Source organism: Triturus cristatus, chromosome 1_2, assembly GCF_964204655.1.
Source record: "Triturus cristatus chromosome 1_2, aTriCri1.1, whole genome shotgun sequence".
Classification (NCBI taxonomy): domain Eukaryota; kingdom Metazoa; phylum Chordata; class Amphibia; order Caudata; family Salamandridae; genus Triturus; species Triturus cristatus.
In genome coordinates this window covers 362,320,051-362,336,101 of record NC_140580.1, presented here as the reverse complement: position 1 = coordinate 362,336,101, position 16,051 = coordinate 362,320,051, and the positions used below count along the sequence as shown (strand labels likewise).

Below are 16,051 nucleotides of genomic sequence, written 5' to 3'. Positions count from 1 at the left end.
CTGTACATCAAACATTCAACATTTTCAAAACAAAATCCTAAAGTGGGATATTCTTTTTGAAAATTAATTATGCAAGGACCCCTTCGCTATAGGAGATTTCTTCCATGGTACCGAGGGTCATTTTGCAGTTTTCAATTCCCCTTACCACCAGGTTTTACTTGGAGATAGCAGACAGTGAAAATTTGCCATTTGTTCACCCACTCTAAATAGGGCAGATAGACAAATGGCAAAACCTCCGACAGGCCTTACTCTTTCAGGCCAACAGAGGTGTGTGTTGTCGGTGTCTCCGCTGTCAGGATAGTGATGATCCACCTGACTCTAAATGAGGCGAGTGGACTTTCAGTTTGGCAGAGAGGGTACTCCGTTGTCTTTGCAACAGAGTACCTTCTCCACCAAACTGTAAATTGGGCGCTAAGCCTTAAACAAGCATAGAGGATGGTAAAGTCTAGGGAAAAAGGTGAAGAGAATGCAAATGGATTTGAAGTTTGTGTCAGGAATCAACAAGGCTTAAAAGTACAAAAGAAAGAAGCTGTAGAACAAGACAAAAAGCTGTTGTACAAATAACGATGATGCCTGTGGATAGATTATTCACACATTGGTACTAATCTAATTTGCAAATCAGGGATGGTTTGTGAAGAGGAATGCAATTTGTAACGCGACCTAAGTAATAAAATGTTGCATCACAAATTGAACATTTGCAGGGAATCACAAACAACCTGCCTAATTAATAATAATTTGGCAAGTCACAGTTTGCATACCCTTGTGATTGGATGTAAATATAGGAATGGCTGGCCTGCAAGAGATCTCCACAGATCTCCGTCTATGCATTAGCATTCCAAAATAGGAATATATATCTATAAAAGGAGCAGGTGCAGATTTTGGGAATACAAGTTTCTAGCTACTGAAGACATCGGGGAGAGGAACTGGGGTTACAAACTAGTGACACATTCCTCTCCAAATCACAGATAGGAAGAGGTGTCCTTTTTAAGCCACCATTCTATTCGACAATCGGACAGGGTTTCAAAAGCGCTATTCTGAACCTGCTCAAATTGGTGATTCGGACTGGCGTTGTGACTGCAAAATACCTTTTTACTATTTTCAAAAGATCTTTTAAAAGACTTAAAATGGCTTTTATAAAATGTAAAACGTTATACTGCAGTCACACACCCTTTGATTTGCAAGTTTAAGGCATTCTGACCTCAAAATACTTTTATCTAGCAAGTTCATGTTTGGTTTACTCTTTAGGCTCCTTTCCTCTTGTTTCATGTGAAATGTTGTGGCAATGGCTGTTTTTATTTCTATGGTGTTACTTTTTCTGTCAATAAAAAGAACAAAGTATAAACCATGACTGAAAACCTGCATTTCAGCAGATTTTGTTATAATAAACTTTAATAGATGTTTAATAAATGCTCACAATTAGATTTTGAACAGTTAACTTAATATGTGCATTGTTATAAATTCAACAGCGCAATATAAAATAATGCATGACTAATCGAGTATATTATTGTTTTCTAGAAACACAAAGTGGGCACATTACAAATGAAACATTTAGATTTGTTTCTTTGGTAATAATAACAATAAGACAAGTTTACCTTAATCATAATTACTATAACAACATAGACAACAACAAATAGGGCTAAACAAACTACCAACAATTTAACACAATACATTTTGAAAAACATGAATTTCCACATCACAAATTACTTTAACTCTAATCTAAAAGAAAAAATGACTTTTTGTTGGGCTTACTGGTTCTCTTTGCATTTCTTCCACGCAGTTTCCATTTGAGTCGCTTGACGATGCTATACTAATATAATGTTCATAAGAACCATTGCTTCCAAAACTACCGTAACCACTAGATCCATTATTATGAATGGGCTGAAAGAATTGAAAAACAAAATTCCCGATACAGTGAAAATTAAAAATAGAAATAGAAGTTCATAAATTCACAACAATTAAATATTTGATACTTTGTAAAATGGTGAAAGACCAATATCAAGCAAATGCAGCACGGCAGTGTTTCGTAAACTTTGGTCCCTGGACCCCTGGGTGTCTGCGACAACTACTCAGGCGGTTCACGCCTGCTTAGAAAATTAAACAATATCAATAGAATAATAAAGTGTATATAAATAAAGAAACAATATGAGAACCTGAACATTTAAAAATGTTCTGTAAATGATAAAGAATTTGAAAATTGGATGCTAAACATTCATTTTGTGTACTCAGATTGATTTGTGTGAGCAGTGCTGATGCATCATCAATCAGATTATAGTGTGGACAAAGGGTGGACTCAATTGAATTTAGAAAAGCTCCAACCTTCCCATTAAAATTTAAATTTAGATTGTTTTATATATATTTGTTTTTAAATTAAATAAAATATTTAAGCATTTGTGTATTTGTTTGATTAATGCCTTTTCTGCATTTTTGTGCCTTGTTTTGCAGTTCAAATCATCAAAATTGCTTAGGCTGAGACTTCCATCTCCCAGTAATGATTCAGTTGGGACCCTGGATTCCAATAATGATTCAGTGGGAATCCCCGGATTTCAATAATGATTCAGTGGGGATCCCCAGATTCTTGTAATGATTATTTGCGGGTCCACAGAAGACAAAAGGTTAAGAACCACTGCGCCAAGCAACATAATGACAAAATATTGTTTTTGGCTTTTGTTTCGTTAAACTCTTTCTGATTTGTGAACACTCATATAAAGCTGATTGGTCTCTGAAAACTCCTACCCGATGGTTCTTACTTTTTAGGTTGACCAATAATCCATCTAAATAGCTTATGTATCTCCAGCAAGGCATCAAGGCCTACCCTTTTCAGTAAGTTAGAAGTGACCTAGAGAATGCATTATAAGTAACATTGTTCCCTCCAGGAAGGATAAATAAACAATAGGACAAAGACCTACAATGAGCCCTGTGCTGATGCTCTCCCTAGTGGAGATACAGTACATTTATCGAATATAAAACAATTGAAGAACAAAAACACAATTATATACAGAATTACGTGGGTCAAAGGTTGGAAGTCAGCAGATTTCCAGACCTCAGGCATTAAAAGTGAAAGGTGACTTTGTGAAGGGATACAAATATTAGACAGTCACAATTAAACAGGCATCTTTTGCTCCACAAAAAATCAGGTAAGACAGTTTGGAGTCAAGATGCAATAGTCAACGGCATTTTGATCACCACTAGAATGTGAGGATCATCATCAGGCATATGGTATAATGCCGAGTGATAGCCTATACATAGAAAAAAAAAATGGGAGGAAAAAAAAGGAGGGGGGGAGAAAAGTGAGAGAAGTTTATGATGGTTTCAAAATAAGTAGACATGGACAATTCCCAATGTGTAGTGCTGAACTACCTATGATAAGGGTGAAGACACAAGGAGCTAAGTGCCACTATGTCAGGCAGGTTTTAAGATCAGTTGCAAATTAGAAAAAGTATATTTGTAATTATGGCTGTGCCCATACGTTGTACAACACTGTGAAGGTCGCCGGCTGAAAGTCGCATCATGCATATATTTGAAACCAGCTAAAAAACTGACCTGTGAAAAAGTAATGGGAGGGAGTACTATGTAGTGGATGCTACCTGGGTGGGCGCTGCAAGGCCAGAGGCCCGGATAACTGCACACCGATCTAGAGGGTAATTCAAAATTAATTGTAACCAGTGAGCCATGAGTAGGATAATGGTGAGTCCTCCTAGCGCCCGCGGTGTTCAACTTACCTTGGAGTTGTAAACAATTGGTGGCGAGGTGGGGGGGGACTCAGTCCCCCTTGGTAAATATATCCTATATCAGACCCCCGATCAGGGTAACAAGGTACTCTTACACTTTTGTTTAAGTTTAGACTTGCTGTATTAACTTTACTACTCAGGCCCATTGCGTCAACTTACACATTGTAGTAACTTTACTGCTTTTTGGTATTCACAAACTGTGAGTGTAATTTTACCACTAGCAATTTTTACTAGTAGTAACATTTTATACGTAGTTTGTGAATACCAAAAAGTAGTAAAGTTACAACAGCAAGTGTAAATATACACAATAGTGTACATTTACATTTGTAAATCAGGCCATGTTTTTGATGTCAGCTGTGTGTAAAGTTTTATAGTAGGCATGGAACGTGGCCTCAGTTTCATTTTGATCTTGTATATTTTTTTACTGTAAGGGATCATAAATGCCTGAATTCAGTATACAGCCTACCCTTTATTTCTCACATTTCCATGACAAGCATATTGCCAATCATTTGCCTAGTAGCATAATTATTATAAAGTGCCAATACCTGCTGTTTCACTTCATTGCTAGTTAGTAATGCACACAGTTCTTGTTTTTGCTTGATATTTAGCATTTTTGTTTGTGAATCTCACAGGTTGGTGCTTTCAAACTGGTTCTTTCCATTTCACTTTGGCCATATTTAATAATCCACAAAATAATTTTACTCTGAATGTCAATGCAGAGAATGAGGTTATGATTTCAATCTGACAGTGGTCTTAAACACCCAAAGGCTTTGAGCCAAAGTAGAATTTTAATTTCTCTTTATGAAATATTCTTTGTTTCTTTAAAATTTATATGACCAGAGAATTGGCTAGTAGAGCCAGGTTCACTGTTAATGTTTTTTATTTTGCTCACTGAAAATATTTGCATCCCTTATCAATTAAAATACATACATGTGGGTGGTTGTATAGGTATTTGGGTATTTATCAACAGTTGAGTTCATGATTGATGACAAACTGAATTGAGATAAATGCATATTAATGAATAAAACGTTACTCATTACTCTAGGATGAAACCGCAATCTGGCACAATAAAGGACAACCCATATTCTAAAGATCTAAAGGACTGATTTAGAGTCTGATGGAAGGGTTATCCTATATACTATATATCTTAATGAACAAGTTACTTACCTTCGGTAACGATATATCTGTAAGAAACATTAGTTAGTGATAGATTCCTCACCTTAGAATTACCCCCAGGCGTCAGACTGGATCCGGAAAGTTTTCGTCAGCAGTACCCCTGCGCATTGGAGGTGGCGTTGTGCGGCTCTGCGTCCGTCGTTGGCGTTGTGGTCGCCGAGATGAGGTCGCGGCAGCTACTTAGACACTGCCCTCGCGCGCTGACGTCAGTTCTGTACACGACTTTCCGCGCCAGGAACGCAGATCCATGCAAGATGCTGACCACTGGTGCATTGAAACTAGGACCCTGAAAGGGATAACCTTAACCTTAGAAATCAGGTCGCAGAACGGGGAGGATGGGTGGGGCGGTAAGGAATCTATCACTAACTAATGTTTCTTACAGATATATGCTTACCGAAGGTAAGTAACTTGTTCATCTGAAAGAAACACATTAATGATAGAACCCTCACCTTAGAATAGATACCCAGCAATACCAATCCCTGGGGTGGGTCTGTGAACCAAGATCACACCAGGAAGTCCCGGAGAACAGAATGGCCAAAGAAGCCGTCTCTCCGGACTTGGCTGCCCAGGCAATAGTGCTTAGTAAAAGTGTGCAACGAGGCCCACGTAGCTGCCTGACAGATGTCTTGTAAGGGAACACCACGTCCCAATGCCGTAGTAGAAACCGTCGCCCTGGTGGAATGGGCACACAGCGCCACCGGAGACTCCTTTTTTGCCAGGGAATAACAGGCTGTAATATACAAGACGACCCATCGGGACATAGGCCGCTTGTGTATGGCCCGACCTTTTTTGGTGCCTACGTAGCTAACAAAGAGATGGTCATCCACCCGGAACTGTTGTGTGTGATACAGGTAAAATGAGAGTGCACGTTTTGGTTCCAGACGGTGGAGCCTCTCTTCCTCTCTGAAAGGATACGGAGGTGGAAAGAAGGTGGGCAAAGTGAGGGTCTACCCAATGTGAAAGGCAGTGACAACCTTTGGCAGAAAGGATGGACGCGTTCTGAGCGCAACCTTGCCCGGATGGACAGACAGAAAAGGAGGTTTGCAAGAAAGAGCCTGGAGCTCACTCACTCTCCTAGCAGAGGTGATGGCAACCAGGAAAGCAGTCTTCAAAGTTAACAGACAAACAGAACAGTTATGAAGAGGCTCAAAGGAAGTGCACATTAAATATGTAAGAACCAGGTTCTAGTCCCACTGTGGCATTACGAAGGGAATAGGAGGGAAAAGATGAGTAAGTGCCTATGAGGAATCTATTTACAACAGGGGACTTGAAAAGAGAGGGCTGATCAGGAAGCATAAGAAAGGCTGAAATGGCAGAGCGGTAGCCCTTGATAGTGCCCAAAGCAGAACCCTGCTGGGCCAAAGAAAGAAGGAACAGAAGGACTTCTGAAAGAGGGGCGGAAAGGGGATCCACAACCTTTGCTTTGCACGATGCCACAAACTTGTTCCACCTGCAGGCGTATACCAACTTAGTGGAGGGACGCCTGGCTGCCAGAATGACATCACAGACTTCAGGAGGCAAGTCGAAAGGAATCAACTGCCGCCACTCAATCTCCACGCAAGGAGGTGGAGACTGGGCAGGTTCGGGTGGAGGACCGTCCACTGCTGCTGCGACAGAAGATCCTCCTGAAGAGGCAGTCGGATCCGGGGGATCAATGATCATACTGAGTAGCTCGGGATACCAAACTCTTCGAGCCCAGTCCGGAGCCACAAGAATGACTTGGGCCCGGTCGCGTCTGATTTTCTTCAGCACTCTGGGCAGAAGTGGTATAGGTGGAAAGGCGTACAATAGACCGCAACTCCACTCATGATGAAAAGCGTCGCCTAGCGAGTGCCACCTTGGAAATTCCAACGCACAGAACTGCTGACATTGGGTGCTCTCTTCAGTGGCAACTAGATCTAACCAAGGCTCTCCCCACTGTTGATAGAGACCTTGCGCCACCTCCGAGTGAAGACGCCATTTGTGATCCATCATGCACCTGCGGCTGAGTTTGTCCGCCTTGGCGTTCAGTGAACCTGCTAGGTTTTGAACCACCAAGGAAATGCCTTAATGTTCCAGCCATTTCCAGAGACGCGGGGCCTCCTGACATAGGGTCCACAACCCCACCCCGCCCTGTTTGTTGCAGTACCACATGGCGGTGATGTTGTCTGTGAACACCTGCACTACTCTTCCCTTGACAGAGGGAAGGAATGCCTTCAGTACAAGTAGGATCGCCCGAAGCTTCAAAAGGTTGATATGGAGCCTAGACTCCGCCAGAGACCAGAGGCCTCTGATCTCCGCCTCTCCCATGTGGCCGCCCCAACCCAGGAGAGACGCATCCGTCTCCACTGTGTGCTCCGGTTGTAGAAGGGAGAGGGATCTGCCATTGACCCAATGCCGGTTCGTGAGCCACCACTGCAATTGTTGTGCAGTGCCCTCCAAGATCTGGAATTAATCAGACAGGTTCCCCTGATGCTGCGCCCACTGGAACTTCAGGTCCCACTAGAGAGCCCGCATATGTCATCTGGCATGATCGACCAGCAGGATGCAGGAGGCCATGAGGCCCAGCAGCCTCAGGGTCATCCTGACCAAAACCCAGGATACAGACTGAAAGATCGGAATCAGAGCCTGAATATCCTGGATTCACCGTTCGGGAGGATAGACCCAAAAGTGAGTTGTATCCAGAACCGCTCCAATGAAGAGGAGCTTCTGAGAGGGAATCAGGTGCGAGTTCGGCACATAGATGGAGAACCCCAGCAAATGCAGGAGGTTGGCCGTAGTCTGGAGGTGGGAGACGACTGTCCGGGGTGAGCTTGCCTTCAACAGCTGCGTAGATGACTGCGACCACCGCCATCACCTTCGTGAACACCCGAGGGGCACTGGAAAGGCTAAAGGGGAGCACGGCAAACAAAGTGCTCGTGGCCTACCGTAAAGTGCAGGTTACGGTGGGCCGGCAGGACGGGAATGTGAAAATATGCATCCTACATGTCCAAAGCTACCATCCAGTCTCCAGGGTCAAGGGCAGACAAGACCTGAGCCAGAGTTAACATCTTGAACTTCTCCTTCCAGAGGAAGCGATTGACATCCATGAGGTCCAAGATAGGATGCAGGCCCTTGTCCTTCTTGGGCACCAGAAAGTAGATGCAGTAACAACCACATTCTACTTCTGGTTCAGGGACACGCTCGATGGCCCCCTTGGCCAAGAGGGCCACGACTTCCTGTTGAAGAAGTGCCAAGTGATCCCCCGACATGCGGTGGTACTGGGGTGGCATGGCTGGAGGAATAGTCTCGAAGGGGAGGGTGTAGCCCCTTCCAACTATTTGTAAAACCCACCTGTCCGAAGTGATGGTGCGCCAGTGGGGGAGGTCATGGCAAATTCTGCCGCTCACTGGTGTTTGATGAGCCTGGAAAACCGGACTAGAAAGGTTTGGAGGCAGGGGTGGCTAGGGTGGAGGTGGACTGACCCGCCCGCTGGCCCCCTGACCCAGCTTGGCGGGTCCCACGTTCACGGCCATGCTGAGACTGTTGCTGCGCAGGCCTGTGGCTCTGAAACAAACGTGTCAGAGCTCCCCTTCCATGGCCACGAAAGGAGCGAAAAGCAGAAGGCGGAGGAGGACGCGTGGTGGAAACGGCCAAGGACTTGGCGTAGCCCTCGAGTCCTTCAAGCGCTCCAACGCACTGCTTTGTTGCCAAAAAGGTGATAGCCATCAAAGGGTATGTCCATCAAAGTGTTCTGGACATCCCCAGAAAAGCCAGTTGTCCACAGCCAGGCGTGGCTACGGAGCGCCACAGTCGTGGAAATCGCCCTGCCCAGCGAGTCGGAGGTGCCAAGGCCACAACGAATAGTGAACTTGGTTGCATCCTTCCCTTCAGCAATAGCTTGAGAGAGCACTGTCAGGACATCCTCCGGACATTGATGCCGCACGTGCACCACCGTATCCAACACAGAGTGGGAATAACAGCCCAAGAAGCATGCGGTGTTCACAGACTGCAGCCGTGAACTGGTGGAAGAAAAAATCTTCTTACCAAAATGCTCCAGTTTCTTGGATTCCCTGTCTGGTGGTGCAGTAGGGAAAGCGTTCGGGAACACAGAGGCTTGGACAACCAAGCTCTCAGGGGTGGGGTGTTGGGAAAAGAAAAGGGGGTCGCCATGGGCCGGGCGATGGCGTCAGGCCACGTTCCTATCCACAGGAGCCCCTGTGTTGGGCCTGGACTAGGTGCCCAAAAGAATGTCCGAAAGTGCATCGTTAAAAGGCAGCAGTGGCTCCAAAGAGGTAGCCGCCAGCTGAAGCACTTCTGTCAGGAGGTTAGGCCAGAGAGCCACTGTAGTGAGCTCGAGGTGGAGGTTGTCGGCCGCCCTACGCAACACCACTGCATCACTTGCACCCTCCTCTGTAGCTACGGTAGGAGGAGACAGCATGCCGAGGTCAGGAGAGGTATCAAGACCACTGGCACCCCCCAAACTCCTCTGCCCAGTCAGGGGTCAAACTCACATTGTGCTGTAAGAGGGTCCTCAGACCCCTCCCAGTTCTCCCCTTCCTCCGAAGGCTGATAAAAAGGCCGAAAATAAGGAGGACGGACATAGGGATAGAAATCCCCCATCGGCGTCAGAATCGGCGTCGAGCGCCGCCAGTCCGGCACCGTATCCGCATTGGGGCTGAAACGGAGGGCGACGTCGTCCGGTGGGCCGGATGATGTCAGAGGTGGTGCCGGTGAGGGCGACGTCGGTGTAGGTGTCACAAGGTCAACTGGCGTTGACCGTGATACAGGCCGTATCCATGGGGGTCCTGCAGTGAGGGCCAGAGCCGACAGCGATGCCAGAGCCGCCAGCAGTAAAAGGCTAGGACCCCCAGTCAGGCCCGAAGGCACACCAGTGGGGCCCGATGGCCCAAAGAGACAAGCCATGGCTGACAGAAATTCCTGCAGCTGGGCCGGATTCGCCGACGGACCCGGGAAGGGCAGGTATGCCGGCGTCGACTGCGTATCCTCTACCGGAGCTGCGGCGGAGGCACCACCCGCGACGTCATTTCGGCAAGCACAATGCCAACGACTGACGTGGAGCCGCACAACGCCACCGTCTGATGCGCATGGGTACTGCTGACGAAAACTTTACGGATCCAGTCTGACGCCTGGGGGTAATTCTAAGGTGAGGAATCTATCACTAGCGTGTTTCTTTCAGATGCACTTGTAATAAGACGGATTAGATATCCGTTATTTTGTGAGAAAGTAACTTATCCGCCTAACACTAAATCAGGCCCTAAGTTATGAAATAGGCCTTTTATTAAACTTCATTTTTAGATCAACACCCACTGTTTATTCTTGAAGGGCTGTCTAAATATGTATTTCTGAGAGCATTTCAGCCACATCCCTAAACACAGTGCCTATACCAGTTTGAAAAATTATCATCCAAAGTCACAGGACCTGCATTCCTGGTATCTGGACCACCATCAATTAGAGGTAGCTAGGGAAAGTAGCTTCTAACCAGGGTTTGCTCTTTTATACTCGTCATGCTATTGCTGCATGTGCTTTCAGGGGTCATGAAGGCAGCAGTGTGAAAAAGAAAGAAACCAGAGATCAATAGGCATGGTTTACTCTCTAGTTTTTTAGGTCTCGCGAGCCAAAGGCTCGAAGAGACATTTTATATCTGGGCTTTTCAAAGTGCTGCGGTGGCCTAAAGCTACAGTGCACGTGAACGTGCACGCGCGCAGCGCCATGTGTCTTTCCTCCGTAGCGATCGTAATCACGATCACTTTCACTTTCGCGGGCTCCTCTGTTGCTGGCATTCCCCCCTCCCTTCTCGCCCAGCCCTTCTTGTTTCCCTTTCAGATGAGACCAGACAGCTGCTAAAGACCTGGAAGCCTCTCCCTAGAAAAGAAAACACACTGCGCACCCATCTACCCGATCCCACCATTGGCTCTGGTTCCCTACATCCCCGCTTCTACAAATCCTTATACCAGCATGTCAACGCAAGTGCACATTACCTCTCTGTTTTCACTGTCTACCTTTTCTCACTATAGCTTCTCTACAGTTCGTCTTTCCTGTATGTTGCTCTTTTCCTAGTTTATATCTTCTTCCTTGTTTCCTAACAATTGTCTTTCTATTTACCTATTTAAGCTTTCCTCCGTCTTCTTTCACTTAGCAGGTCAGTCTGGTATAAACGGACCAGGTCGCAGCTTTATTTCCGCAGCTTTATGTTTGCTTTATTTTTTGCTAAAATTGTATTTGATGCAAGGTTCATCAGGTTTTTGTTTTGCCGTATTGGCGGTTAGTACGACTTGTATCAGGGTTAACTTTATTCAGTCCTTAATGTCCAGCTATGGTTCTCCAATTTTTGGGATGTGATATAATTTGTGCGGTGAGGTCTAACCATGACCGTTAAAAAAAGCGGTTGCATTTAGTTCGTCTTTTGAGCTACGCACAAGATCTGAAAATAGATGCTTTGTTGAACCGGGGAAATGTGAAGTTTCCTGCCGTATGAAACTTGAAATTTCCTGAGGCCACACACCGGGAAGACTCCTAAATTCAGGACAATCATTTTTCTATAAATGCCTATCCTGGGCTTCTTTTTCACCCTTTGTATGCAGATCGCTATGCCTATAAATTTTACTTGCTGTATAAGTATTTTTCCTTAATTTTCAACGACATGTTCTGCGGTCTGACTTCTTAGAAGATGTACAGTTTACAGCAATAGAGCTTATTATGAGACAATTTGGCAATGCAAAAGCACTACTTTGGATGTACTGGTGCTGCCGTTTTACTTTAATGTTTGTGTTTTTAGTCTTGTTTACAGGTCTCAGCTACCAGACATTGCGAAAGACCTTTTGGGGGCTTACCAAAACTTGCAGTGGGCTTACAGCCTACCCTTTGCTTACCATTAGTTTGCTTGATTGTCCCTCTAATTTACTTGTTTCTTATTCAATGGCCTGCTTTTCTCTTCTTGTGTTTAGCCCTTCCCTGATACATTGTCTCTTTGCCACCCATTTGATTGGATGACTTATTACTTCCACTGCTCAGATTTAGAAAAATATGTTTTTCTATTTAAGTGCTCAATGAGAATGCATGAGTTTTCCAACTCTCTACTTTCTGCACTTCTCCACCACAACCCCGGCCAAATACCCTTTCCTTCAGTCTGTGTTACTCTTTTCTTCATATGCTTCTCCCATGCCTTGGTTGCTGATTTTCACTGTCTCACCTTGCCCACTGTTCGTTACTTCTCCAACCCTCCCCTTTGTTGCTCTCCCACCCCTTGCAGTGCTTCAAATGAGTTTATTTTTTTTAAACCATTTTTTTCTGGAGCTCCTGGCAGCTCACATTTGCTGCTTTGCTACTCCACTTTAAGGAATACACTTGAATGCAACTTTTAAAAAAAATTATTCAAGTGACGTCTGCCATTCTGGATTGGTAAAGAAAATAAAGAACGGCCACACCGTTTAGAAGGAGCGCAAATGCATAGTGAGGCCTCCACCTAGGGAAAATCGTGACTGTGACAATTTGCCTTTTTTTTCAGATACTTTTTGCCGGTGTTAATAAGCCGCAGCCTGTTGGCTTTGCCGGTGCTTGTTGTGTTCTGCTTAGCCAACTTGTGATGGTACTTGCTCCGTTTGCACAAAATAATGTGTTACCATCCAACTATAGTCTTGCTTCTCTATTTAAGATTCTGGAGAGTATGGCCACAAGTGATTGAGAGTGGTGGGAGGTGGATGGAACAAGCTAAAGTCTGCACAGCAGCATAAGTTTGTGTTTTATATTAATGTAAGGATTGCGGTCTAGTTTTATTTTCCGTGGCAAATAATTCAGGGTGGATTGAAAACCTCTCTTCTGTTTTTTAAGTGACGTCTGCCATTCTGGATTGGTAAAGAAAATAAAGAACGGCCACACCGTTTAGAAGGAGCACAAATGCATGGTGAGGCCTCCACCTAGGGAAAGACGTGACTGTGTCAATTTGCCTTTTTTTCAGATACTTTTTGCCGGTGTTTATAAGCCGCAGCCTGTTGGCTTTGCCGGTGCTTGTTGTGTTCTGCTTAGCCAACTTGTGATGGTACTTGCTCCGTTTGCACAAAATAATGTGTTACCATCCAACTATAGTCTTGCTTCTCTATTTAAGATTCTGGAGAGTATGGCCACAAGTGATTGAGAGTGGTGAGAGGTGGATGGAACAAGCTGAAGTCTGCACAGCAGCATAAGTTTGTGTTTTATATTAATGTAAGGATTGCGGTCTAGTTTTAATTTCCGTGGCAAATAATTCAGGGTGGATTGAAAACCTCTCTTCTGTTTTTTATGATTTAGAGTTCTTCCTGTTCAAATTTGTAGTTTAAGATTTAATTTTGTTTAATTATGTCTAGGTGAATGCTCATGAAACTGTATCCTTTTAATTGTGCTGCAAGTAGACGACTTTTTAAGATGGTGCTGTGGTAAAGGAGAGTGTATAGAGGCTGCAGGACTTGTCTTAGGAGTGTCACGGTGCCAGGTGGACTGTTGCTGCCGGTTCATTTGGGAGAGTGGGGTCTCTTCCAGTTGCAGTACAACACTCAATGTGATGAAGAGCAAAAGTTGTGTTTCTTGGAGTGGTTGAGTGTGTTCCTTGCTGCACAGTTGTCTCAGGACTACTGTTGTTTTTGGGGGGAATGGTTGGAGTAGAAAGATGTCTTGCCCTTTGGTGAAGGATCAAGAGAGGAAACGAGGGAGCTCACAGTGGTCTTGGGTGGCTGATGCTCCATGAGGTCTGTGTGTGTGTCTTTAATTTCTCTCCTTCTTGACTCTCATTGCATCCAGGTGTTGGTTCTTATATTTTGCAGTTAATCTATTATATCAGAATTGCATCCATTTCACTACTTGATAGCTTTGCAGTCCCATTTCATTGCATTATGCTCATTGTTATCATTCATAGCAATACATTGCCTCATGTTTTGCTTCAGTGTATCTTCTTTGCCCTTTCAGACACTAACCTGCAACAGGAACATTTGATAGGGCTGAAAGACTTCAGTGCATTTGACTAATACCGGCTGCATGTTTAGGGTTTTAGCAGGATAGCTTCATTTTAATACAATTTTATAACATTTTTCCTCCATAGACTTACTTTTCCAAAATATTTTTATTGGCAGAAACCATAAGGTTTCACATCATCGTTGGTCCATGAATCAAATATCTCAAGTTCAACAGCCTCTGGTGAATTCAGCCCCTCCCCGGCTCGTTCTCATGGCCCACTCCTTCACAGAGCACCACTATCAGATCGCGGTCCCGGTCTACTGTTGAATCGCCTTTTGGTTCCTCATCTCTACAGCGGGCCCCAGCATGCACTGGACAGTACCCCAAAAATGAATCCTTCACCAACCACTCCAAGAGCGCTATCTGCAGGTTGTCACCACCGGTGCCAGGAAACATTTCACCACCTCATTAGGTCTCGCCTGGCTATCGCGTAAGCGATCGCACAGCGAGATTTAAGTAGGGGCTTCAGAAAATGCTCCAAAAGGCTTCCCAGGCGGATCAGGTGGCGGTTACGCGCACAACCACGCGCATTCCATTTGCCACCAGCTACTTCCTGCGCGTGCGCCGCATCACGCATTCAGAGAGATTTAGTAAGGGGCACAAGACCTTAGGAATGCGATTTATGTCCAGTGCATGTGAGGCATTCAAGCGCGAAGCTGGCATCTGGCATCGGACTTGAAAGCAGCAGACTGCTTTCGCCAGTGAGCGTCTCTGCCTCACTTCCTGCATCCCCTCTTACAACAATTAACTTTCGTTATAACTCACATCCCATATGCTCGTTCCCTCCCACCCTTCCTTTGATGTCCGCTTTTCTTGTTGTTTACAAACCACGCTACACACTGCTGCATGCCGCACACTGCTGCATGCCGCACACTGCTGCATGCCGCACACTGCTGCATGCCGCACACTGCTGCACGCCGCACACTGCCGCACGCCGCACTCTACCGCACGCCGCACTCTACCGCACACCGCACTCTACCGCACGCCACACACTGCTGCATTACACACTGCTGCATTACACACTGCTGCATTACACACTGCTGCACGCCGCACACTGCTGCACGCCGCACACTGCTGCACGCCGCACACTGCTGCACGCCACACACTGCTGCATGCCGCACACTGCTGCATGCCGCACACTGCTGCACGCCACACACTGCTGCACGCCACACACTGCTGCACGCCGCACACTGCTGCATGCCGCACACTACCGCACACCACACACTGCTGCATTACACACTGCTGCATTACACACTGCTGCATTACACGCTGCTGCACGCCTTACGCTGCTGCACGCCTCACGCTGCTGCACGCCACACGCTGCTGCACGGCGCACGCCGCACACCGCTGCACGGCACACACTGCTGCACGCCACACACTGCTGCACACTGCTGCACGCCACAGACTGCTGCACTGCACACTGCTGCACGCCACACACTGCTGCACGCCGCACACTGCTGCACACTGCGGCATTACTCACTGCTGCATGCTGCACGACACTGCTGCACGCCGCACGCTGCTGCACGCCGCACAGTGCTGCACGCCGCACAGTGCTGCATGCCGGACAGTGCTGCACGCCGCACACTGCTGCACGCCGCACACTGCTGCACACTGCTGCACTGCTGCACTCCACACACTGCTTTTATGCGAGTTTATGCTACTGACATTGTAAATGACAATGCCTTTTATTTGTTTTAAAACCAAAACATAAATAAAAGGCATTGTAATTTTACAATGCCAATAGCTCAAACTCTTTTAAATGCGAGACCTATTGCATTGCAAATGCTTGTACTTCTTGCCTATCTTCTAGCCCCTCTGTAGCAAATGGAGGACGTTCAGGGTCATGGGAGCTACACTGGACAACTCTATCAATGACTTATGGCCAAAGGCTTTGTAATTATTTTCATTATCCTTGGCATTCTGATGGATTGGCTTCCATGAACCGAACACTTACATCTACCCTTTTACCAAATAAAGACTAAGAAGTAGAGAGCAAAACCTTCTATAACCGGGTTTCTGTTTTGGTTGCAATGTGTGGATTAAAACATACTCTTTTTCAAATAGAGCACCGGCTCTGTTCTTATCTTCATTTTGAATGAGTTGTGAAGGTTTCTGCAGCTTTGTTGGGTTAATTGAGGTTCGCTACCTCGCCGGAAACTCCTCATTGTCAGAGGCTCAAGCTA

At 45.7% G+C, this 16,051-nt stretch overlaps 1 protein-coding gene across 3 annotated transcripts in view; it reads right to left on the bottom strand.

Moving 5' to 3' along the window:
- Positions 1-16,051, bottom strand: part of PER3 (period circadian regulator 3) — a 560,237-nt gene that overhangs the window by 179,601 nt on the left and 364,585 nt on the right. For 2 of the 3 annotated variants that reach the window (XM_085604511.1, XM_085604520.1), the window contains exon 14: positions 1,750-1,878. The exons of the other annotated variant lie outside the window; for it this stretch is intronic. In XM_085604511.1, the coding sequence (XP_085460637.1) occupies positions 1,750-1,878 (129 nt within the window). The remainder of the gene's footprint in view (positions 1-1,749; positions 1,879-16,051) is intronic. 3 annotated transcript variants of the gene reach the window in all.